Raw genomic sequence first — 26,358 nt, 5'->3', positions numbered from 1 at the left:
AGCTGCTGTGCAGGAAACAGGGTAACAGAGGTTTCCCTCTCAAGGAGATAACTCATGCAGCTTTATGCAACACAGGCATGAGGATGTAATGCCCCGCCACCCCTTCCCAGCTCCCTGCTCTACAGCATCTCAATATTTGGGACTTACCGTTTACAAGCTGTAAAGATTACAACACCCTGCCAAAAATGGAAACCTCCCCTGGTACTTTGTGACGTCTGCACTGGGTGAAATCACTGAACCAAAAATACATGCGTCGTGCAATCCCTCCAGGTTGGGGGAAGGGAGGGAAGTTTCCCTTTGTTTGTTTTCAAGTAGTGAAATTAAAGGTATTGGCTGTGATTTTCTGCCTAACCGTTTGGATACTGAGTTCTCATTAATGGGAATTGAAAATGTAAATTACCTGGCGTAATATTGCACCTACAATCAATACCTAAGCCAGTGCTTTTCTTTCATCCTTGCTGATGCCTCAAATACCAAAGTTACATTTCACTGAGTCCTCTGTGTTTCTCTTTCCTTAAGGATGTCCAAAGCTTTCAGTTGTTGATAGCTGTCTGAAACACGATTACATGGAGAAAGGACACAATCCTAAATAATGAGAGATACGTTGCAGAAAAAATCCAAAATATGCTATGCACTTTACTTAAAACATTTCCATAAAAGTAATAGCTGTAATCTCTATGTGATTGCAAGAGATGCATGTTCATTCTTTCTTTTAAACCCCTTCACATCACAGAGGAAGTTTTCGGGGCTTGGTTAGTTGTTTTTGACTTTTGGAGGTACTTCCTGCTTTCCAAAAATGAATAAAGCAGTAAGAGTCCTTACCTCACGGCAACTCAGTAAAACTTGACCTCCAAAAGGAAGCTCAATAATCTTTGTTTGGCAAATAATAAATTCACCAAGAAAAACATAATGTTGCAAAAACACTTGAAAATTTGGTTAAATTCAATATATAGCTTCGCCCAAAATATATACATATATTAATAATATATATGCAGTTACTATTGAAATATATATGCTATGTATATATTTCAAGAAGCCTAACAATTTTACTGTGACATTTTCAATGGACTGTTCTGACTTTATATTTCAGAATAAGATTTGCATTTCAAAATTTATTTTAAAAGAAGAAAAGGAAATTTCAAGCAGGTTTAAAACTATAATTTTTGCATTCATTATTTTTACCCCAAAGTTAGAAGATTATTATTTTGAGTCAGCCACAAAGGACTGGTTGTGTCTGCCCTCGACCATGCATAGCACTCTGCCTGAACCGATGCAGCTACTCACTCCAGCTCTAGGGCTGACACACTGTCTGGTACCCTGGGCAGCCCAATTGTGCCAGGGATAAACACACAGGATCAGAAGGAGAAACAGTACATCCAGAATTATCACATGGGGTATAAAAAATACTGGCAGTGCTTCCATCCACTCAAACAGGGGCAAGTTTGCTCAGACCCAAGTGGCAGCCCAATGACTGCTGCAGTGCATGCTCCTCTCTCAGGATGAAGAGGCACGTTCTAACCCCAAGTGGGAGAAATGCTTCATGATGAGCCCCCAAATTATTGCATCTCCTTTTCCTCACTCCTTCTCCACCCAAGGTCCAGGGGAGTCACTCACAAAGGTGCAGGAACAGTGTTTGTTTCTAAAAGACGAGACACTGAAAGCAGTAGCATGTAGAGGGCTAAGGTGTGATATACACACAAGATTGCGGTGCTTTATCTGAAGTTGGGTTTTTAAAGTTACATTAGTAAAACAATGAAAAAATCCTATATGCCTCCCCTGTTTCACTTTCAACTGCTTCCTATTGATTTAACTTCCGCTGATAAAATTACAGGGCTCGGCTAAGCCAATATGACTATTTTAAAAACAATAAACATGTCCAGAAAGGAGACTGCATCTGTTTAAGTGCACTAAAGTTTAAAAATAGTCACACTGATGCAACTTCTGGGTGAGGATGAAGCCAACCTTGCGAATGGGAGCCCAAAATATGTAATATAAATCAACCCTAACAGTTTGTCAAAATAAACATCACCACATAGCTCACATACCCCAAACCCTACTTAACTGCCTGGCCCTTCAATGCTGCTAATTGGGGTCCTGCACCAGCGAAGCTTTTTATAGGATGGGACCAGTTAGTTGCTTAAGGTTAACCCTATGGTTTACTGTTTTGCTGAATCCCAATCTAACAGAAGAGCAAGTGGGCACTATTTCTAAATTTATTCTTTGTTTAACCACTACCCTGGTTCCACTTACTCTATTTTTTGGTGATGCAAGGAGTGAATGAGGGCTATATCAAGCAAACTGGGGAAAATTCTCTTTAATTTCCTTATCAAAACTGTGAATCTCTCACAGCAAATCTTTCTAGAGGCAGAACACAGGCCAAGACAAATGTTCTGAAGTCGCATCATCTAGTCCCTGTAAGGTGTAAAAATCTCAGCATCCCAAGGACAGCAGCAGCAAGTCTTGATGTTCAGATGTACACTGGCATGTTACAGCCACACTGGCAAGACTTAGTCAAAGATGCTCTGCAACACACAGAAATTAACTAGATGAAACTTGGAGTTCAATCTAAATCTAAATCGTCACTACCCCAACCTAAATATCAGCATTATTAAACTTTAATCTACCTCCCCAAATCTGTTACAAGACCCCTGCTATGTTACACAGCACAACAGCAAGAAGTTCACCTGAGATGGATACTACAACAAACGACTTATTTCATGTGGACAAAACCAGGAGCCCTGACTAAAATTAGTTTCTAGCTGAAGTCTCTTTGTTCAGCAGAATTGAGAAAGTCTGCCCACAACAGAGAGCTTGCAGTAATCGTCTTTCAGAAACAGAACAACCCGTGTAGAAACACAAAGCAGTTGTGGCAGGGGCAGGGAGTGCCAGTAATCCAGTTTCTTCGAGGAAAATTCAAGTACCCTAAGAGTTCTTATTCCTTGTCTGATTTCTCTCACAAATCACAGGCTGCTCCCTAATGCAATTTTCTGGAGCCTGAGAATCATAAAGTCAAATACAAACAAGTCTAGTGGAAAATCTCTGACGCTAATCTTGGCCTCCGACGTATTTTTAACAGGCGCTGAATTTGTGCACCGGATTATCCAGATGGCCATACAGGAATCATCCTGATAGGATTAAACCTTTGTGTTGAACTCTGCTCCATCTGTTCTCGGAGGTTTGCCTATCGCTATCAGAATACGAATTTTCAGCCTATGTCTAGCACCAAGACTGAAAGCGCCTGCTCACCATACATGCACACACATGTGTATGCACAAACATATCCTTGAGTACTTGATTAGTAATGTGAGATGAAGTTAGCCTGAAGTTTACCACTAAAGAAACATATTGGTTTTATTATTTGTTTGAAGAACAAAGTACGCAATATCTAAATTCAAACAAAAAAGCATTTCTGTTGTTGTTCTGGGACTTGTTCAATTCATTAAACCATAATATTGCCATAAATTTATAGATGAAGGCATGACTAAATATAAAGCAGCAAGGCTCTTCATCTTTGAAATCTATTAGTGTATGAGAATGTATGACACAATTGCACTTTGAAGATATCATGGTTAAATATTCCAGATTAAAAACCAGCCAACAACGAAACACATGCGTGCACACAGCGTTGGTAGCTGTTATTTGTGCCTCGAACCACTCGCAGGCCAAGAACATAAAAGTAATAATCAGTCCCAGTAAAGAAAGGCTTATTCCCATTACTGTTGCTTTCTGCTTTTATTATCTATTAATGACAGTCTTCTGCATTCATTGTTGCAGTCTGCCAGATGCAGCAAAGATCCATATTCATCATGTGCAAAAACGGTGCTCAGGCTGTCTCTGTGACAGGTTAGGCAGAGCTGCCAACCGAGAGACCCAGGTCCGATGGACGGCCTCAGGTTTCCAGGCCCTGGGCCAAGGGAAAAGGTAGGGTATCTGGCTCTTCTGTAAGAAAAGCATCCCAATGGTCAGAAGGCTTCACTAAATTGCTGTTCTGGCCAGAAATATACTACAAAGTAGTGACTACCCAGGGTGGGAAGGATGGATAAGAAAAATAAACAAAATATTTTTTGTCACCATTGTTGTTGTTATTATTTGGGAGGTTTGCTTCAGGAATGCAATATATGCTCGGCCCATGTTTGCGATGGCAGCAGGACAGAGATGGAGGTGAGGTAACCTGAACTGAATTTCAAGCAGAATCCCTCGCTGCGCTGCAAAGACTGAGACCCCCTTGTCTCTCCTGTGCAGTGTCTTTCAGACCATTTCCTCCTCTGTTCTTTGTGTTGCACTGAATGTAGGGTCAAGCTCCCCCTCCCAGCCATTTAGGCTTTACTTGCAAAAACACCAGCATAAAAATATATTTATAGCTCATAGTATCTGTCCAGCAATGACACCACATAAAACCAGCATGCTGAAAATCTGAGGAGGGAATACTTTGGACTCAAGCCTACAAACGCCTAGAGAAGTTGTTCTTTCAATGTGTCTGATAAAGTCAAGCTATGTTTATATTTATTTATTTAGGGCCATATTCAGACCACCTACTTCAGACATTGAAGCATGTAAAAAGCCAGACTCCAGCTCCGGCTGAGTCAGGCTGCCTAAATTAGGATCCCCTTCCTTTATACGATGAGCAGAAATGGGCAGACCCCTCGGCCTTCTGGAGACCCAGGAGCTCCCCCTTGGCTCCCAAAAAGGGACCACAGCGAGATGAAACCATAATACCAGAGGTAGGAAGCAGCTAGAAGTAAGCCTGTAAGAAATATTTGGCAGCTGATATTGACCAGGAACCTGGCTTCAGGCTTTTCCAGCAGAAAACTCTGTCCTCTCAGATGCACAGCTGGATAAAAAGGCAGCACCCACAGTCACCCCTGAGGTCATAACCCTTGGAAGGTTTTCTGCTGCACAAGAAGCAGACCTATTTTTCCCCAAAGGGCTCCTAACCAGAGCTGCTTTACCTTTCAGTGCCACGAAGAGTCGTATCTGATCAGATACTGTATTTTTGCCCCTTCACCCCCTCAATAGCCCAGGAAGTTGAGCAATGCTCTCACCTGAATATGCTGCTGCAGAGTGCTGTGACCTCAAATCCCAGCCCACAAACTAAAGCCGCAGTTTGGAAGACAAGCAGCTCTGTGGTCAGGCCTGCAATTTACCTCCAAGCCCTGGCCTTCCCTCTCAGCGTGGATCGGGTAACACCAAACCTATGAATTCCATATGCAGGACCGGGTTTTCAGCAAACAGCAACATGAGCTGTATGTTCAGTCCCCAACAGCAGGAGAGATTTAGCAAGCCTGCTGCCCCTGCACAGCACAAACAGGGACCTCTGTGGGAAACGCTCTTTTGCTCTTGCATGGGGTAAGTACTGAACCTCTGGGAGAGTTGCCACAAAGCCATAATGAAAAGGTATTAACCAAAAATAATTAATTCTGAATTTCCTTCTAGTCCTATTGTTAACAGACGCTTAGTGGTAGTACGCTAAAAAATACACACTTGCAAAGTATTTGGGATGAGATTTTTGGAAGCATCCAGCTATCCAGTGATTCCAATCCCACTAAACACCTAAATGCAGCTTTAGGCACTTTGGTGCTCTGAGTTTGACTTTATGTCCAAGAAAGTTCCAAATGATTGCTTTGAGGTACCTACATTTTGGGGTGAACTTCTGACCCACAAAAACAGAGCAGAAGTTTAGAAAGTCCTAGCACCCACTTTATGAAGGACTGCATCTTGTCGAGCATCTCACAGTACCCCTTGCACCTTAACTTGCAGATCTAATCGTATAAAGTACTTTTGAGAAATAAAGTCAAACTGCTAAACTTTAGAGAAGTTTTTCATAAAACTTTTTCTTGATCTTTTTAATAAACTTCCTAACCCTACCCACTTCACTCAATGAGGTCATAAACCAGCATTGCTTATATTACAGTCACTTTCACACTAAGGATTTGTTTTGTCACAAAGTGAACTATAAATTCATGGAATGAAGGTGGGAAACAGAAAGGACTAATTGTGACACACAAAGCTTTCTGGTTATGCTCAGCAAACAGTTTGGGCTGAGATTTTCAGAAACACTTTATGAAGTTGTACCACTGGCTTTAATGAAAGCACACTTTTCCCAATGCTAGGCACTCCTGAAACTCTTGTATTCTGGATTTGGGCCAAACACAAAGCCTGTCTCCATTCCAATATTAATTATTAGTAGTTTATTTTTATTCTTTATTACTAACATTAATAATTTTCAGATGGCAACCCCGATTAGAATAACCATTCCAAACCTCCCACCCTGGTGGGTTCCATTTTCTGCATCAGTTTCCTAATTTATGCTATTAACTCATTTCCTTGAATGTGGAAGAACTTTGGGAAATACTCATTTTGCTGGGGAAACTCTCAGCAGGCACCCTGCAATGGAAGCAAGAGAATTAAATGCTCACACTGGTCTTCTCACAGTTCAGCGAGAAGACCTGCAACCTGAGATGCAAAAATACCAAGTTTGTTATTTGTGAAGTTTTCTAACCAGAATATTCCATGTGACAATTTGGTGGAAAATTTTCAGCTACACAAAAATTAAATCCGTAGACTGTCATCACTCAGCTGATCGATCTTTGGACATAACAGGAACAGAATCCTCTCATCATCACTGATTGCTTTTGGCCTATTCAAATACTGTGGTACATGTAGTGTGAAATATTTGGAATTGTCCAGATACAGGCAAAGTGCTGTGAACACTGGTCTTTGATAATCATGACCTTTTACTATATATTCAGATAAATCCTCAAAACATCACAAGTTCCTGGCCTTTGTTTAGAAATGGCAATTCACAAAATCCTCTCCTTTGTATTCTGCCCATATCAGTAGGAGAATGAAGTGGAAAAAAAACTTTGCCCAACATAATAAAATATTATATGTATATATATAATAAAAACATTCAGCTGGAGCAATTTGTTTAGAAATAATATTAACCATATTACAGTAACATAACGTTATGTAATTTAATGGTGTGCACATTTTGGAAGATTAGAAAAACAATGTTTGGCAAAACTTCACTGCCATACGGTGCAACATCTAGCAAATATTTCTCTAATCCTAATGTCATTCTTCTCCCCTATGATGCCATTGTATTAGTGACATGGTGGCCAGCAAAGCAAATTGAAATGTAATGAATGCTCATTATCTATGAATATTCATTGCCTATTTGAGTGCTACTGAATGTTCTCCTGTATTGCTAGCTGTGAAGTTTCTGCCAAACAGAGCAGCTAAGGTTTTTCTACATGCATTACTGTATTCCGATTCCTCTGAGGTCTGGAGGAAAACCTCAAACCTTCAGAAAGCAGTTGGGCCAGCTCTACAAATACGAGTCAGCTCTCATGGTGATTGGAAAATTTCCATCTGAACTTTTCTCTTATCTGTCTATTTTGCTGTAACAAAACATATTTTTACACAAATCTCCATCAAATTTTAATGCCAGTTTTCCCCATGTTTTCTTCTTTTTTTGCAATTTTGGGAGCACACTTCTGAAAGCTCCTCTGGGAAATTCACAAAATGCATTCTATCTTCATCCAGGTACTATTTTTCCATGAATTCATGACATTCTCATAACAAATAGAGGGTAACAACATATCACAGCGTGACATCATTTAGATATTCTGGGGGAAGGGCTGTTTTATTTTTCATGTGTTTGAAAAACATAAAGAGCAGCTGCTCATGGGTAGAAACTGCCACACCTTATCTGTTTAAAATTTAAGTGTCTCCTCCTTCTGTTGTATTTTATTTTTTCTTTTTCAGTTAGATGTGATCCCTGATGAGTGACTGTCAAGCAGCACTCTTTTCTAACTGTGGTAACTTGAGTACCCAAACTTAACTTTGCAGGAGACATTTCCATGGCCATTACATAAAACCAACTCTTTTTCTTAAAGATTAAAATACTTCAGATGGTCTCTCTTAAGTCTCCTGTGACATGGCAGCAGCAGTGTTAGTACATACATGTTATGAAATAATGCCTAAATGATGAAAATTGTCACAAGCTCAAAACTCCTACTTCATTAAACAATTACAGCCTAATGGCAGGATTGAAGTTCTGGAATCTCCTTCCCAAATCTACCATTAAAAATATGTCTCCCAGGAAATTGTTTAAATCTTGTTTTCATTTAGCTTCAGACTAAAAATAAATTTTGAAGCATCAGAATTGCTGCAACCAGATATTCTAAACTTTTAAGCACCTCTCCTTAACGGCTGATTTATGACCTAGACAAATAGAAACAGAAGATTTTCTGCTTTCTGTTTGACATGAGCGGCTTGGAGAAGGGTAGCTCCACCCTCCCACCCACCCAGTTCTTGTGAAATTCTCAGTAATGGCCAAAGAAGAAGCAGGGGTACGGGCCTGCAGGCAGCTACTCAGCTCTGGTGGAGATTACAGAAATCATCAGCACAATTCAGTGGGGCATAATTTAGGGAACATATTTTGGAGCTGTATGAATCAGAGCTCTGCTGTGTTTTGCTAACCTGATGGATAGTGTTTTCACTCCTGAAGGGACCATTACGAATACACAACCTGGCATCCTGCAGAGCACCAGCCAGAGAACCTCACCCAGCAATTCCTGGGCAAGGAATTACTCAAGCCCATAACCTTTCCCTGACCTGATGTATACCATTTGGGAAGAGACCAGGTCCTGTCTTAATACTGGCAAACTACAGAGAATCTGCCACAGTTTTAGCATTTGTTTCAACGGTCTCTGGAGGTAAAATATTGCTGAGGTCATATTGGAGTCTTTATTTACTTTGAGATTTTCTAAAGTGTATCACCATAACTTTCTGGACATGTTTTGTCTCTTCAGAGGGACTCTAGCTCCATCTGAGTGCACATGCTGGACTAATCCACCCCTGGTATGTTCACTTATATTAGAAACATACAGTAAGACCACAGGGCAGTGAAGAGGTTAATATTATACACTTAGTGAGGTCAAGCTCCAAGAACACATAGCAAGCCATTATGTAAAAAAAAATTGCCTGAATTTATGAGTCACTGCATTTATGAAGGAACTGATATGAGAAAGACAATTTGGCAGAAGTAAAGAAAATGATTTCCAGCTTGAAGTTTTGCAATCCTTCAGTATATCAAGGCTCACTTACTGTTATTACTATCCATGTTGTGCAATGTTCTGAAAGTCACATTTTTTCCCTTGTGTATGCATAGAGATGTCCAACAACCCTAGGTACTCTTCCCTCATAGAAAATAAATTAGAAAGCAGACGTAACTCAGAATAACATACAAGATCCCCTCAAGTAGAGTGGTAGGATCCTAATATTTTTTTTCAATATTTTCCTTCTAAATAATAAATCAAGCCAACTGCATTCCTCTGTATAGAATGATATGGTGCAGAAAAAGCCTGTGTGTTTATATTTTTCACATAATCATGAAAACATTCCTAAGTGAGGCACTAAGATATAACAGGTGCTTCCACCCATAGATGCAATGAGACAAACATGAAAGTTTCTTTGTTTAAGCTGGGCCAGTTTGTGAATGCAGTAGTCCCTGACTTTGCTGGATCTATACCATCTGAGGGACAAAATGTAATAAATTTTGGAGATTAACTTTCTTTCTCAACTTGTTAATATTTTTGCCATCAGACATTATTCTTATATTAACAATTTCTTCAACAAGCACAGACACATGCAACACTAAGGCATTCTGGGTTGAATCAAAATAGTTTACAAGATAGGGAAAAAAGCTTTCCCTTTAATTAACCAAAATAGAAAAAATATACAGTCTACTTAGGCACAGCATAGCAGTCTTAGTGGCAAATCTGTGCACATGCACACTGCGGTGTCTGTGGGATCTCAGACTGCCTGGGTGGGCAGGATTGGCAAGCAAACCTCTTTAAATGCCCCACTGCTGACAAGAGGATCTATCTGATGTACCCAGGTGAGGCACAGCAACTACTACTTTTCATTTACTGTGGGATGCTTTGCACCTGCAGGTAGCAAATAGTCTGAATCATTCATTATTATCATGAACTAAACCAATATAGCAAAAGCTTGATGGCCTCAGGTGCCATAATCTAAGGACCAAATAATCCAGCTCTATTCTATAATTTCTGCTACAGGCAGCCACTAACGATGGCTCTACATATACATATAAAGATCTCTATATATTTCATATTAAAACAATGGCTGGACACTGCTTTAGAAATCATGTTTGTCTTTGCTTCCATCTTCAAATTCTGACACCACGTCCCATAATTTGTCTCTTTCTACCCTGAATCTTTCCTCTTTTGCTGCTGTTGAGCTGACTCAGAACCAAATCACCACCAAACCTCAGCACCACCTAGTTCTTTGGTGCTCTCCTACAGAGGAGGAGGAGGAAAGAAAAGTAAAAGAAATAAAACTGTCCCTTTAAAAAAAAAAAAAAATACCAGCATTTAAGCTGCTTGTCTGTCGTCTTCTTGACAAGGCCACTTGAATGTATTCAGGAATATTTGCATAAATGCTCACAGTGAGTTCACCGTGGCAGCTAGCGCTAATGGTACATAAAGTAATTTAGTCACTTTTCTTAGGCATCCTGTCAGGGTGATAAGCACCCCCTTCTTTGCCTTGTTGCATATTAGATCATTAGATAATAAAGTGTTAGAGCATGCAAACTGACAGGGTCTCAGGGACTATCATTTTTCGAGGGCATTGCATTCTGCCAGTGAAGAAAAATAATAGAGAAACCGATGCTGCAATTGGCTTTACATTTTTTTAGAACCATCCAGAGATTTGGGAGAAAAAGATTTTTTATTTTGCAGTAATAACTGAAAACTTTGCAGACAGCTGCAGTAGTGGACTTCATGCTGGTAAACTTGAAAAGGGTTGTTGCAAACCCTGTCAGAACTCCCCCTTCCACAAGCTAGTCGCTTAAATTGCATTGGAAAGATTTTGCTTTTAAAATTGACACCCTGGGACGAACTACAAGCTGAAACATATTCTACTGGTTGGGGCCTATTGGCTCTTCACTATATATCTTAATATATGTGTACAATTTAGAAAGGTCAACCACACCAGCCTTCTGGTTTACCATAAATATAAAACAAGTGAGGATCCAACTATTTGTGAATGAAAAAGTGATAATTACTGAAAACCACAGATTGCTGTGGCTTACCCTATTTATACCACACAGAGATGCATGAAATAATTTGCCTTTGCGAGCTATTACTCTTGAAAGATAGATATATTTATTTGAAATATGAGCTTCTTAACCCGCTGGTTTCAAGGAGGACAGTGTGTGGAAATGAAACCATGATCTAGGTTCCTAGTTATATTCAGAGATATAAGCCACGAAAAGGAACTTTCCTTTTACTGCCTGACAAGCAGGATATAAATAGAGATGTGTTGCATGTCCCAAAAATAATCCAGGCTACCTGCTAATGAGATGGTAAAAACCCAAATGTGGAGACACTAGGCTCCTGAGTGGCTCAGGAGGTAAAGCTTCCTTTCTAGCTTTTTGGCATCCAAAGGCTTTTTTAGGTGTCACTTAAGCTGCAGCTCCATGTTAAAGAGCAGTATGTCTCAAAACAGCTTTGGAACGAAAAATAAACTGGATATGATCTAATGAAACTAGGCAATCAGCACACCTTCTTCATACATCCTCTCTCCTCTTTCCCAGTCTCAGTCCTCTCACAGTCATGTATTCATCACTATTGTGATAAAATATTTGATTTAAAGAGTCAAATATCTACAAAAGTGCACGGAAATACATTTGGTCAAGGGCATATCATAGCTAGACTCCAGCATTTCAAAACCTGTGACCAGAAGTTGCTCAGCAGAGCAGTAAACCAGAGACAAACAAGCCATGTCTCTGTTAGTCTCTGATTCACCATTTACAAATATTGTTCAGGTCAGTCTGTCCTCCCCCTAAGGGGGGGCAGGAAAGCTGGAAAGAGGGAAGACAAACAGTCTTTTCTACTTACACATGAAGATATTATTCAAGATAAAAATTGCAAAACCAGGAGGATAATAATATACTTTGAGACTCGAAGTAAAACTGAAAATTAATTTCAGTGAAGGAAACTCTCATCTGTTCCAACAGGTCTAAAGTTCTTGGTGGTTGCCCAGAATTCAACAGCATTAAGCCCAGTTGAGACTTTGCCCACTTTTTTCATTCAGTTAAGTGTTTTAGACATTCAATACTGACATTTGAAACAGTTACTGGATTTTTTTTTTCATTATTATTATTTATTTTGCCATCTCCTGGGACACAAATATGCACAGAATTCCTGGAGAGATGGATTAGAAGATTTAGCTTAAAAAGAAAGACTGCACCAAGCCTTTGGGAAAAGTGTAATTTTGTAGTATGGAGGTTACATTCAAAAGTAAGAATTTATTAGTGGTGGCTTTATGAGGTTGCTTAAGAGGTGTCTGAGAAAGTAGATCAGAAAAATTACTTTTCCCACCAAGTGTACACATGGAGATAGTTTGCAGATGTTAGCTTTTAATGGTAGCACAGTAACCAGAGTTTGTATAAATACGTAAGCATAGTATTATCCTTTTTTGCTTCTTTTTTTGCTGGCAGAATCTTTCAGGTAGTAGGAGTGGTAAAATGGGATGCTATTACACCATGCACACAAATAGGAACATTTATAAGTATGAGAAAATAAGAATTGCCTTGACCAAAAGCATGCGCTGAGAAGACTGCAATGGGGAAAAAAAAATCCTACACTAGCAGGAATATAAACTGAACATTAGAGGTTTTTGAAAGACTAGACTTAATGGAAAGATTACAAAGTTGCACAGAGTGAAGTTTCCTTTTGTAATGTTCTGCCTCCTGCTAATTAATAAAGACAGAGTTTGTACATTCCTTACAAAAATTCAGCAAAAAATTATGACAGTGGTTTGTTTATTAAATTAGGTTGTTGGCAGGATGAAAAAAATTCTATAACATGAATTATAGCTGAAAATGGCTCATAGCCTACATAAAAAGTTAGAGCTAAATAAATACAGATGTAAGTTATGTTTATATAATGAGAAACGCTGCTGAGCTCAGAATTTTAGGTTAGTAAGTGTGAACTACAGACCTGATTCTGCAAACACTTATCAATACCCTCAACTTTACTGACACAAGAAGCCTCATTGATCCCAACATGACCATATGTGCACATAATCTTAAATATATGCATAAGTGCTTGCAGGACTGATGCTTGAAAGCAGGAACAGAAAAGAAAGCTATTTCCACAGGAATCCTCTGAGTAGTAGAAATTCATACATTTGCCCATTTCTCACTATTAATAATTTCTTTTAACATATCTACTGAACATTATTTCTGAGTGGCATTCACTTTCCTGGAGAAAATTTTATCTGGTTTCTTCAAACTCTTTGGAAAAATCTATTTAATTATTCATCAGATCCTTGGCAAATATTTGTGAAACAAACCAGCATAAAGGACTAGAGCTTTCTACACTCAACAACTTCAATAGAGGCTGAGGGTACACATCTCTTAGAGGGAGCAAGCACCTATTGAATTAGGATTACAAACAGCTTTGAAGACAAAGAGCTTTTCTACCAAGCTGGAACAGGGAAAGGGGAGTAAAATGCCCTCTGTTTTTGGTGTTTGTTTTTTGTTGTTTTGTTTTATTTTCAGTAGTAGTCACCAACTTTGAGGACAAAGAGCAAAACAAAATGTTAATCAAATCCAGATTTTTCAGAGTGCATTTGTACTCAACAACTCCCATTTTAAGCACCTACAGTCAGCAGCAGATATTCTCTTCCAGGACCAGTTGATTTTCTGGAAAAGATTACTAACCTCAAGGCTGCTCCCAGTCACAGCCCCCATTCCACCCTTACTGGTGCTCACTGTGCTTTCAAACAAGCCAGCCAAATTGCCTTGCACCGTTTCTCCTTCAAACATTTCAGCAAAATAAGCCAGACTGGCAAAGAGTTATTGCTGAAACTGTTAAACTCAAATGGACTACTTTAGATTGAAGGAGATTAAGGAGTGATCAGACTATCTTGGCTGGCATCTCTGTGGTAGAGATTAGCCTCCAGCAAGGAGGAGAGGCCAGCAGCTGTGGCATGCGAGGAACAGCGACTTCCTCAGCTGGCACAGCTGGAGCCAGAAGAGAACATTCGTCCATGGCTTGAGTAAGCAGATGGATTTCCAAAAAGGCTTTGCTTTCATTATAACAATTCAAAGAAACAGCTGGATCTCCTAGAGAGCCCTGCAATCTGTAGATAGTAGTAATCCAATCCCAAATTTGGGTGCTGAGCACTTCAGAAAATATGCAACATCCTTTAGATGCACAGTCAAAAATCAAAGAAATTTGGAAAAGGTCAATTTTGGGTACCAAACAGACAACCCAAAAATAAATAAAAAATCACCATACTTCACAAACACACAGAATAGATTCTGCACCCATATTTGTCTACTAGTTTGTCATTTAGCTAAACTTAGTGCTGACCTAGTTGAAGAATTCCACCTGGAGGCCAGTCCCAAAGGGAATGATTGTTACACAGCAACTTGAAACCAGTGGTCAGAGACATAAACCAAATAAATCCACATTTAAAGTAGCAATGCCAACCAATGAAAATGATATGCCTACCATGTTCCAGATAAGAAGGCGTACCTTCCGAGGGATCAAGTCTTCGAGCTCTCCGCCCATGTTTAGAATTGTTGTGCACAAACATATTGTCCGACACTGCCAACACATGGCCATCAACGTTGACTGTTGTAGACACCACAACCTGCAAGCACAAGAGCAAAATGGAGGAACATTCGGATACATATGTCTGTTTTTTAAGCACAGAGTGTAATAAACTCAGTTAAATAAATAACAGCTGGGAGCTGTAGAAAATTGCATAGCTATTTCACATAATAACTGGTGCTTATGCTGTACAAATCTAACAAGAGACGCTATTGATGAGTGGGTCTTTGGCATCGAAAGCTTTTGATGCAGTTTTAAGTCAAATTGCAGAGTTTGTAGCTGCATGGCAGACGGCACACTGTTAACCATCATTTTAACAAGAGGATCTTTATTAAGTATTTTTCCCGTATGTACAAGGGCAGCTGTGTTTCACCCTAAATTATCCTTCAGTTTCCATGCTCAAGTAGATAGAGCTGTTGACATTGCAAATGAGAATCAATTCAGAATAAAAGAAAACAAAAGTGTATTTTGTGAAGTTGCAATTACATTTGTTACATTCCTCCTCCCTCCCACCCCTCATCTAACACTGCTCCCTGTTTGGTACAGTCACTACAGGTTGTTTCTCCTGAGCTCTGTCTCAGAGGGTACTCATAGGTGTCTTCATATATGCATGCACACTTGACAGTGGAGATTTGATCTGGGAAACATAAAACTATTCAACCAGCATTAGCATTATTTGTATTCACTAATTTATCTCAACGTCAACACTTTTGACTTGGTTCGAGGTGAGGTGGTGGAGCCCTGCTCTGGAGACAGAGCCTGATGCTTCTGCTCCCTGGGGGAAACCCAGGGTGGGAGAGAAGCCAGTCTGAGGGGATCAAATGGGTAAGTGTTGGGAGTTAGGAGCCCTGAGTGATTGCAGGGGTCCAGAGGGACCTCTGGACCTTGAGGCTCAGCAGACACTATCCAAGAGGAAATCCCTGTTCAGGCTGAGGGCACCTGAGCCACAATCTGTAGGGAAGGAAATGGCAGGGGGTGAGCAGGACAAGTTCCCAGCAGAGCCGCAAAATCATCACCCCGGGTTTCCTCCTAACCCAGGTCTCCTTCCACCCCACTCCAACCATGTAACATTGCAGCATCCCTGGCTTTTCATTCAGCTGCCCCCTTCCACAGCCTTTTCCCAAGAAAGTACATCATTATCGGGGTTTTACCCCAGCCAAGGGTTTGGCCTTCAGCCGGCTGCTGGTTTGCCAGGAGCACACGCTGCCTTCGAGAACTTCCACTAAAACAATCAGAAGAAATGACCTACACTTCTCCTTACATTAAACAGGGAAAGGGATTAAAAACTGAAACCCACAGAGATATGTTTATTCATGCGACCTCTTACAACCAAATATAATAATTGTCTGTTAATTGCAGTTTCAGCTCCCACCTCATGCTTCGACATGTGAAACAGCAATCAGCAGCTCCTGTTTAATCCACCTATTATGTTGACTAATTAACTTTGCTCGACAGTTTATTTCTTCCTCCATTATCAGCCCCTGTCAGCCGCAAGCACACTGCCGCAAAGGGGGACCTCAGCCCTTTTGATTGATCACCGATAGATTGACATGCAGATTAATTTAATTAGAATCACCTCACTTGAGAAATGAAAGACAATGGCAAGGAGGCTAATAGATCTGCTCTTATAATGAGGCAAGCCTCCAGAGCCATGGCAGAGGATTTCTGATTTATTTTGCTGAATTCCCCAGTCGCTCTGAAAGGCTCTTGCTTTAATTGTTCTTGGTTTTGAGAGGCTTTAGCCTCTGAAGAGGTGAAATGCTTTACAAGGATTGGCAAACATTGCTTCAACTCTCTCAGGAAGCTGCTGCCTCTCAAAGTTGGTCAAATGGGGACACTTAAAGGATCGCTTACAACATTTCAATTTCATCACTTGAATTGGATTTAAAAATATTTTCCACCTACTTCTGACCACCTATAAAATGCTTAAAAATATAAAGTAAGTGAAGCTGCTCAGATGCCTATAACTAATCCCAAAGTTTTGTCTCTAAAGAGAGGAATACAAAAGAGAATAGTTTACATCTAAAGGATCTTAAAACCATCCCTCAGAATGGCATTCCAGGCAATAGATTTTTGTGTGTGTTATAAGTGAAAGATATTAAAATACAGAATAAATGATTCAAGAGCTCTTACAGATGGAAATTTGGGAAAAAGAAAGCACCAAGTGCTGTAGGTAAGTTCTTCTGAAATCAAACTAGGAAAAAAAAAAAAAAAAAAAAGAAAAAGAAAAAAAAAAAAGAAAAAAAAGCCCTATATATAAAAATTCCAAAAGGGATTTCAAAAGTAATTTATCCTTTGCGTTCCTGAGGGATAGAATAAAGTTTATGATATTTTCAATAAAATATGATCTTATAGTAAGTGGCTCAGGGTTTGCAATCTTATTTGTGCACTTGCATCCATTGTAAATTCTTCACAACTGGGATTTTGAGCCAAATCCTTAGCTGACATTGCCTGTCATAGCCCCATGATTTATACCGCCCCCTTATCTTCTTCTATGGGTCTGCTAAGAAAATTAATACTATTGCAATTAATAAAAACAACGACAATATCAAATATTTCCCCCAACCCAAAAAACATATAGGTACATACATATTGCCCACTGAAGCTGATCAATCCTGTGCTGGAGCCCAAATTTTTGAACATTTCTAGAAAAGGCATTCCAAAAACTAACAATTCAAGAGTAATAATAGCAAGACAGGTCCCAGACTTGCAGAAGACATGTATGTAAGTAGCTGTCTCTAGCCATGCACATTTCTAGGGAAGAACTCATGGAAACAATCCTAGTGAGGTCACTTTTATGGGAGTAAAGCTATATTTGATTTTTCCCCCTCAGGTTTCCAAAATTCTTGATGCGACAGATTTTGAATTACTTAACAGTGTCTTCCTACCTGCCTCCTGAGTTTGATTTACTACAAAGAGACCACACTGGTGTGGTTCTTCAGTGTCGTTAGCAGAAGAAACTATAAAAGGAATCCCCAAGAGAAACTGTTTCCAGTGTCAGGAAACGCAGAAAAAAAAAAAAAAAAAAAAAAAAAAAAAAAAAAAAGTGGTTACTCCTATGTGTCTGTCTGAAATAAAAATGATCATTCATACTGCACTTGTAAGAAACAGCCAAAAACTGTGTAATGCTTTAAACACAAAATCTCATTAACTCTAGAATACTGAAGATATACTGCACTAACGAAATATTAATACCCCGATTATTAACAGAGAAAAAACTACACCTTGAATATTGTGTGCCACAGTTACATACTTGGATTGCTGCAGAGCACTTACATACTTACAAGTTCTGCTCATATTTTTTAATCTAAAAAAATACTACACTCTCCTCATTTTGATTTTGAAATGATTCGGATATGTTCGAGTCAAAGCACATGCTAAAACTAATTTGTGGAGAAATCATAAAATTAGGGGGAGGGGAGAGCCAAAGTAGATGTGGAATGGGCACTGAGGCATCCTAAAACACAGACCATAGCAAGAGGGAAAGGCACACTACAGTTTAATAAATGATTAATGAGGTGCTGACACATTAATGTAAGCACAGGGACAACCAGGCCTGCCAAATCTCAAACCTTTCCAAATTTTGTCAACAAAACACAGTTTTAATTTGGGACAGGCAAACACGGAAAACGATTTTGAGCTTTAGCTTCAGCCCTTCATAGATTTTGAATTTAAATCCTGTATCAACATCGGAGGAGACAGGGGTATGAAAGAAACACATTGGTTTATAACTTTGTTCAATGAAGTTGGCACTATCAACTGCATTAACGTATCACAACTCTATGAATTATTCTGCCTGCCATTAAATAGTTCGGTTGTGAATGCTTTGGAGCTTAGTTAAAAAAAAAATATTCTGAGACCAGGAGCCTGTAGATCAAGCTATTTATCCACGTTTAGCACTCAGCCTGTTTATTTGTTATAGTACCTCACCTAATATATCAAAATTAAGCATTGCATGACTCCTCATTTTTAACCACAGCCCATTAAGCTTTGCTAACTGATTAAGACATAGCATGTTCCTTGTGCTTTCAATTTTCTCCAGTGTATAGTGAGGGTTCTGATATTTTTGTGATGTCCCCAACATCCAGTGGCAACGGCAGAGAAAATCTGATTAAGATCATTTCCAGCTTCAAACTGTGTCATTAATGTTAAAACTGTAACTCCTGCATTTGCTGCTCTTCTGAAAGCTATGCAGAAATGGCTCGAGCAACATCTTTATTTTCACCACCACTTGGTGACCTCTTCCTAAAATGTCTTGACTTCTTTACACTAGTAATTAAAAATTTCTTTCAATTTAATAAGACACTTGAAAACGTGTCTAACTTAAAGCACGTAAGTACAATACATTCAGTAATCTTGCTCACATGCACAAGGCCAGGTGCTTAATTACCTTGTTGAATTGGGCCACAGCTCTCAAGCTCTCACTTCTATTTTCCAGATTTTTTTTTTTTTTTTTTTGGCCTTTACCTTCTCTGGGGATGAAGCCTTGCATGTCCAAATTCCATTATCAGGTATTCATGAAGCATCATCTCTTTCCCTTATGCAAATTTGCAATAAGACACAAGTGGCTTCAATTCAAACATGAGTGGCAGCATCCCATGGAGGCAAACCAGCAGCCTAGGCTGGGCAAGAGCTTGTGCTAACAGCATCAGTGTGGCAATTTCTAAGTGACTTTCAAGGTTTTCATAATAAACAAATGTTTGGGGTTTTATACAGTGACTCAGTCTGAGAAGTTTTCTCTAAATTAAAACTCGACGTGTCAGTTTGCAAGCAGTTGTGCTAAAACAAGAACAAGATAACTGGGGCACCTGGGTTTCATTAATTACAATAATACACAAAACTGTTTAGGTTGTGTGAATGCTGAAAAACAAAATCTGGCCAGAATTCACCCATGATACCACCTACTTATTACTATTACTGCTGACTGGGGCTCTACAGCCCATCCCACCAAGACTGATAACTTGTGACAAAGAATGTAAAAACAGGCTGAGCATCTGCTCCATGGGGTTTTTGGAATAAAAAGGTAAGGTTGGACTAAAAATAAGTGGCACTGCCAAATGTTTTGTGCAATTGGGCTGATGAAATACAGAGATGAAGTAATTTTCTTGAGAACAAATGAGGAGTCTGTAGCACAGATGAATGCTCAACTCAAGTCTTGAGTCCTTGCATAGACAGTACTTTACTTTTTCTCTCTGACTGTCTCTCTCTGCTGCTAGAGACACAGCTAACGCAGCCAGGGCCAGCACTGCTCTAGAACGCACTTCTGCTGGCACTTGACCCTGCTGATATACAGCACCAAGTTGTCACATGCCTGGGCAGCTCAGACATGTAGAGAAATGTATTTTCTTCCAGACCCACAACTACTTTTATGTTAGGCCTATTTCGCTAGTATATTTGCAAGCAAAGTGCAGGATAAAACTTCCTAATTCACTTCCATACGTGAATGAAGACTCACATGCAGGTCTTCTGAATCAGCACATACTCTGCCTCCTCCCTGTGCTTTCTTAACCTGTCTTAGACCATACTACAGTCAGTCAATTCCCTGTTGCAGGGAATAGATCTATTAAGAAAAGAAATTTTCAGCATGAACTATTCTTAAATGGTACAAGACTCATGCCCCTGGCACTTCACTGTCTCCCCACCAAAACCACAAGCTCTGTTCTAATAATTCCTAGCAACTTTGGGTGACAGATAACTGACACCATGCCAAAAGGTGGACAAGTCACCGGGCAGCTTGACAGTCCAGCACAGCTGAGGAAATAAAGCAAAGGAAAGGAACGTCTCAATTTTTCTGTGAAAAGTGTGTGCTACTATTCAAAAAGTATTTGGAAATGCATTAGTTTCATCTTTTTAACCATACCTTTGACGTAACTTTAAGACAGACTTTTTGAGTCACTTGGAATATTTCAAAAGTGCAAAGCAATTGATGACAAACACTCTACTCACTTCACAGGGGCCTAGATTTCATTTGGTTCCTATACAACACTGTCTCAAACATCTAAGTGCATCATATTATCAAGATACTACATGTATACTTGGTCTTTTTCACCCCAAGAAATAAAAAATGAAGCCTGGATTCTGTAGCATGGTTGTTTTATTTTAAGTCTGTTGCTAAAAGAACAAGATTTGAAAAAAAAAAAAAAAAAAAAAAAAAAATGAAAAAAAAAAAGCCTGGGCACTTAACAGGATGCTGCAAGCTTCAATACCACCCTGTATTGTACTATGAGTGGTTCACTCTGCTGAAAGTGATTAATTTCTTGAAAATGCTAAGGTCACACTAATTGACATGACCTGTGTAATTAAGCAGTCTCTGTTTATACACGAAAAGCTCAACTGCTGTGAAGCTGGGTTTGTATGACAGAATGTCTTTACAAGTCAAGAGATCAACAACCTTTCCTATGTCCTACCTACTCGCCGACACAGGCTCCTGATTGCTGCTCTGAGAGAACACGCAAAAGCATTACCATATGAAAATCAGCCTCTAGCCTGGACAAGCACAAACCCAGCAGAGTGTTCATGTTGTGAAGCAAGCTCTGACAGGCCCCAGGGGTGACTGCTTGGTCTAAATCCCCATGCTGGTGAGTCCTTTTTCCACTTTCTCCTTCACTGATAATGCCCTCTCGAATCATGGGAGAAATGTGACAGAGGGAAGAACATGGGGTGAGAAGCCAAGGGCTCTGCCATGCTAATGCTAGCTTTTATACTGATTAATTTAATCCCTGTGGCCACATCTCCTCCCTTCTGCACATCTATGCTTCCAGGGGCAAATAACATCTTTCTGACTTCCAGTGTTGTTGCAATTAAGCAGTTCAACAAAAGACATATGTTTTACATGTAAATACTATAGCCATTTACATATCATTTAGCACTTTTAACACCACAATGCCATGAAGAAACAAACAAAAATTCTGAGCTACTGCAGAAAGCAACAATTACCTTTTGGAGTCTTCTTGTTCCAGAGACCCATAGGGTCAATGGGACAAACCTCCTGTTTTTTCCTCAGCTCCCTGTGGCAAATCCCCACTGAATGACTACGTCGTGTTTTCTCTCTGTGCTCTACCTACCCCTCCCATCAAAAAGGAAGGTCCTTTGGCTGTCTATACCATAATTTAATTCAGCCGATACGCAGGTAAAGCATCATTGGCACATTCAAATGACCACATATCCAATACCAGGCTTGGAACAACCACTCTCAACATTGCCACCGTACAACTCTCTGCTGTCAGCACAGAGAAGGGCAAGCACAGTTCATCTTCCTAAGGGATACTGCTGTTCTTACCCCAAAAGTGGTCATGGACATATGGGTAGCATAAGAAAATGTCTTTGGCCACCTGAAGCCGTGTTGACATCATAGCTCCTGAGCCCCACTCCCACATGCTGCAACAATGGGGAAATTTCAGACCAAAATATCCCCCAAAAGATACACATAACAGGACTGACTACAGGGATGGACCATCACCACATTGATACACATTTATGAGTCTTCAGTGCTGCAGAAAAATAACTCCTGAAGTGTAAGCAGAATCATGAGCTTGATTTTGTTGATGAATTACTCTTATACCATCCTCTGCCCTTTCCAGTAAAGACAGTGCTCACTTAGTTTGACGTGTTTACATGAAGGCAATTTTCCAGGTAGAACGGAGAACCTAGGTTGCCTCATAACTTAAAACAACAGTGAGGTCATTTTGTTTTTCCTTTTCATCCTTTCACTTCCTATGGAGATGACTTTATCTTCAAGAGTTTTCTTGCTCAGAGGAAGAAACCCCAACTACTTCCTGCCAATTCTGCTGTGACGAGAAGTCCTCAGGCAACATTCTGTTGCCTTATTTTATTTTTTATTTTTAGCATCTCCCAGGGAATTACTAAGTTAGTTTGGGTCAAAGTACTTCTATCCCTAACAGCTACTGATTTAAGAGGAAGCATGTCCAACTGACCTGAAATCGACGCATGTCTCGAGGGTTTCCTGCATTTTTTAGGCAATTTTGGTTACATTTGAGAAAAAATTTCAAGAAGAACCTGTGAAGAAAGAGAAAGAGAAATAGACATTAACATCTCATGAACAGTTTGCAGTAATTACATGTAACATCTGCACGTTTGGTCCAACAAAGCCGTGCTTACATTAGTAATCCTAACTCAGACAAAGTCATCCTACTGACTATCCACTGGGGGAACAGAGCTGGTACGGGCCCCAGTACAGCAAAACATGTAAGCACACCCTAAGGTGTAAGCATGAGTTTATTAGATCTGTTGTGTCAGAGCCATTAAAGCTTGCAGAGTTGGTCTCTCTTTTGTACTAAGTGGCCAACCTTGTGGTGCCATCGAGAGCAGCAGGGAAGTACAAGACATATATTTTGGTTCAGCAAAAAGAGGATAGAAAAACGCCAGCCAAGAAAATTCCCATATCTACCAGTGGAGTTTTGTTTCACCAGTTTGCTTTAGTATGCAAATTTTGATTTAATACAAAAATAACTAAACTGTTCCATACGATCAAAATCTGCCTTCCACAGTGAAACTTGGTTTGTATGTAACACTAATTCTCAAACAGTGGCTAGTGAAAGACCAAAACCCTGAGAGAGAGAGGGGGAAGTCTTGGTTAAAAGACTCACTTCATGGAAAAATGAAATATTTTCAATGCTGTCTATTTCCTGACCATACGCTATTCACTGAAGTAGCTATATGACCCTGACATATCTCTCTAAGAAAAGACATTGCATTTTAAAAAGCCAAAGAAAAAAGCAAACATTTCACTGAAAATATTTCCTTCAGTGTTATGCATCAGTGGACTGTAAACCCATAAAGACAAGTCAATGAATAATAGCGGGTTTCAGATTCCAGGCTTCCTCCTTGAGAGCCAAAGTTTATCAACCTTTTGTCCAAAATAAACTACAGACTAAGGCCTACTAAAGCTCAGCTGTGCAAAATGTAATCCTACAGCAAGTTTAAAACCTAGCGCAACCAGACAGAGCAGCATTACATTTGCAATAACCATCAGTTGACTAAGCAGAAACTAATCTGACCTGTCTCCATATACAAAAAGCAAGGCAGGGAATTGTTTGATCCTGTTTTACTTGAAATTGGAAAGTTAACTTTTGCAATCATCCATCTTTTAACACCCAAACTGAATGCTAAATCAGCAGAATTTGCACATGCTGCTACCAAGAAAGGCAAAACTGGAGGGTAAACAGCTTCAGAAAATCCCTTTTTGATGAGCAGCATTCTTTGCCCCACTCTAGTTGTGATGCTGCCCTTCAAAGAAGCAAGTTTTGGTGCTTGCTTCTCTATGCCAAGGAAAGCATATCAGGCATACATCTGCAAGGACAAGTTCAAACTCCAAGGGACTGTTTTCATTAAAGAAAAGTAAGGTAATGAGGAGGATTATAAATTGCAATGCTCAGGATTATCAAGGACTGGATCTCCTGACCCACAAAGTCCCTTCTCATCCTGTGCTCATAAATAATAGCACGCGATCAGCAATCAATATAAAATAAACAGCCGCCACACTTGAACAGGGCTTTGGAGACTCTGCATTTGTTTATGCCAAAATAAAGAGTGGTGTATGCTGTTAGGTTTTCTCATCAAGCAGGTTCTGATATTCAATAACTGAAAGTTGGTGCTATTTGTTGTACGTGTGTGTGTCTTTTTAAGCCTCTAATGGCCAGCTGTGACAGCCCGATTCAGATTGTGTAGAAGAAGCTGTCAGCAGAAATCTTGGCATCTCAAATCCAGACAACTGCTTGCCACCAGGCGAAGGTTTGTACTCGTGCCAGAATGGATTTTGAGAGACAAGCAAATAGGGCATTAATTCCGCCAAAGAAAAATGAAAAGTGGGGAGAGTTCAGAATCTTACACTTCAGATGATGGCTTTCCTGTCAACAGCTCATCATTTAGCTCGTGCGCTATGAAGGGCACGGACATCAGATCCCTCTTGCCCTAAGCTGGCCCTATCATGCAAAATGCTGGCAGGATCCAGAGACCACCCCTCCATGCAAGATTGCTTGCTGAAATAAAAAGCCTGGCCATCTGTTGGGAGGCAAAGACATCCCTGTCAGCTGGTGCCTCCAGCCTCAAACAGGCCCTTATGTGGCAAAGCCTCAGTACCACTTACTCTTTGGGGAGAACCTGCGCTCACCCAGGGTTTGCTGGGGGACTGTTCACAGCTCTGCCGAGTGCCGAGCTCAGCAGCTGCCTGCTCAGTCTGCCGCAGCCCAAGTGCCACGCCACAGCCCCTAGCAGAGCTGGGACATGGGAGAATCAAAAATATCAGCACTGAAAGATAGCAGCAGCCATGCAAAGGTGGAAAGAGCCTTCCCAGGCTGGCACCTCACAGCACATGCAAGTTGTGCAGCTGGCAGCTCCACACATGGACCCCAGAAGAGGTGAAAACTCCTGGTGGAGCACTCTGGAGAAACACTGTGCTTTCCAGCTCAAAGGCTGGGAGAATCACTATGAAATACAAGAGCTGGGTTTGGGGGTTTGCAAACTGACCTATAGTTTCAAAGTCTTACTCCATTTCCATTGCGCCATCTCCCCCAAATCCTACAGAAGTTTCAACAAAAATAAACTGTAGAAGAAGTTAAACTCACCTATTTAAACCTATTAAAAAAAACTCAGGCAAGCAAGCAAACAAAACTTCCTTTGAATTAAATCAACTCAAGAAAAAATAACTTTAAAAAATCCAACAATATTTTCAGAGGAACTTGCAAGACACCATGCTTACACAGCCAAGATTGTTCTCTGCATTTTAAGTACAAATTCACCAGTTTATAGACCATGTCATGCCAAGTGCTGTATTTTTGTTCCACTGAAAGACAAAACAAAGTATAAGCTCTACTTTGTTTGGGAGTGCACCAGAGCTGGAGTTCCGCAGCTCCACGGAAACATCCCATGCTCACCCAAGCAAGAGGTAAGCGGCTCCTGGGCTGGCATGGGGTGCCCCAACCGATGAAATCCCTGCTCCAGCAGGCAGGCAGACTTGTACGGATTAGGACAAGGGCAGAGCAGCACTGTCTGATCCATGGGGTTCACCCTAGTCCCTCTATTCTCCCTCAACTCCTGCTCAAAACCTCTTGCCCAGGTGCCTTCTTCACCTCAAGTCCGCTCCTGCCAGCCTTGCTCATTAGCAACACTTCACTCTGCAAATATTTCAGATTTAGATTGACAGGACTGGTCCAGGAGAAGTGCCAGTGGAGCTGAGCCCTTTGTAAGCATAAACTTCCATGCCTGTTTGTTTGCATCTAGCTTCTTCACAGTGCACTTTTATTTTATTTTTTTTTTTTTTTTCCAGTTTTAACTTTCTCCCCATTTGGCAGGGCTGTGTAGCATTAATCCCAACCACAGAGGATATATAGCATTAATACTAACCACTGGGGTCTGAAATTCATTCCCAAGATGAAAAAAATGTGCAAAACAGAGGAGCGTCAATAAAATCTTCGACTTTAACTCTCTCTCCAAACTTATGTGACTGCTAAACACCAGCTCTTCTGCCACACACGACTCAGTCATCAATTACACTTATTGCTACCATTAAATGTTTCTTTTTTGCATGAATCAAAGAGAACGTATTTTCCAGCTCCCTTCCTGACTGCTAACATCCCTGGCACAAAGACCACTGGTGCATACGGAGCAGAGCAACACAAGCTAACTCCACGCGAGTCAGCTTAGGTCCAGAACATGCAAACTTTTACAGAGCACCTGGATTTACTGA

The 26,358-nt window shown here is 40.2% G+C and overlaps 1 protein-coding gene across 9 annotated transcripts in view; it reads right to left on the bottom strand.

Annotated features, from left to right (window-relative positions):
- Nucleotides 1–26,358, bottom strand: part of EBF1 (EBF transcription factor 1) — a 273,556-nt gene that overhangs the window by 80,536 nt on the left and 166,662 nt on the right. For 5 of the 9 annotated variants that reach the window (XM_035338927.1, XM_035338928.1, XM_035338931.1 and 2 more), the window contains exons 7-8: nt 22,589–22,670; nt 14,553–14,694 (exon numbers count right to left, since the gene is read on the bottom strand). In XM_035338927.1, the coding sequence (XP_035194818.1) occupies nt 14,553–14,694; nt 22,589–22,670 (224 nt within the window). The remainder of the gene's footprint in view (nt 1–14,552; nt 14,695–22,588; nt 22,671–26,358) is intronic. The other 4 variants (XM_035338929.1, XM_035338930.1, XM_035338933.1 and 1 more) reach the window with 1 other exon arrangement.

The sequence above is a fragment of the Oxyura jamaicensis genome, chromosome 13, assembly GCF_011077185.1.
Source record: "Oxyura jamaicensis isolate SHBP4307 breed ruddy duck chromosome 13, BPBGC_Ojam_1.0, whole genome shotgun sequence".
Taxonomy (NCBI): Eukaryota; Metazoa; Chordata; class Aves; order Anseriformes; family Anatidae; genus Oxyura; species Oxyura jamaicensis.
This window is presented reverse-complemented; position numbering and strand designations above follow the sequence as displayed.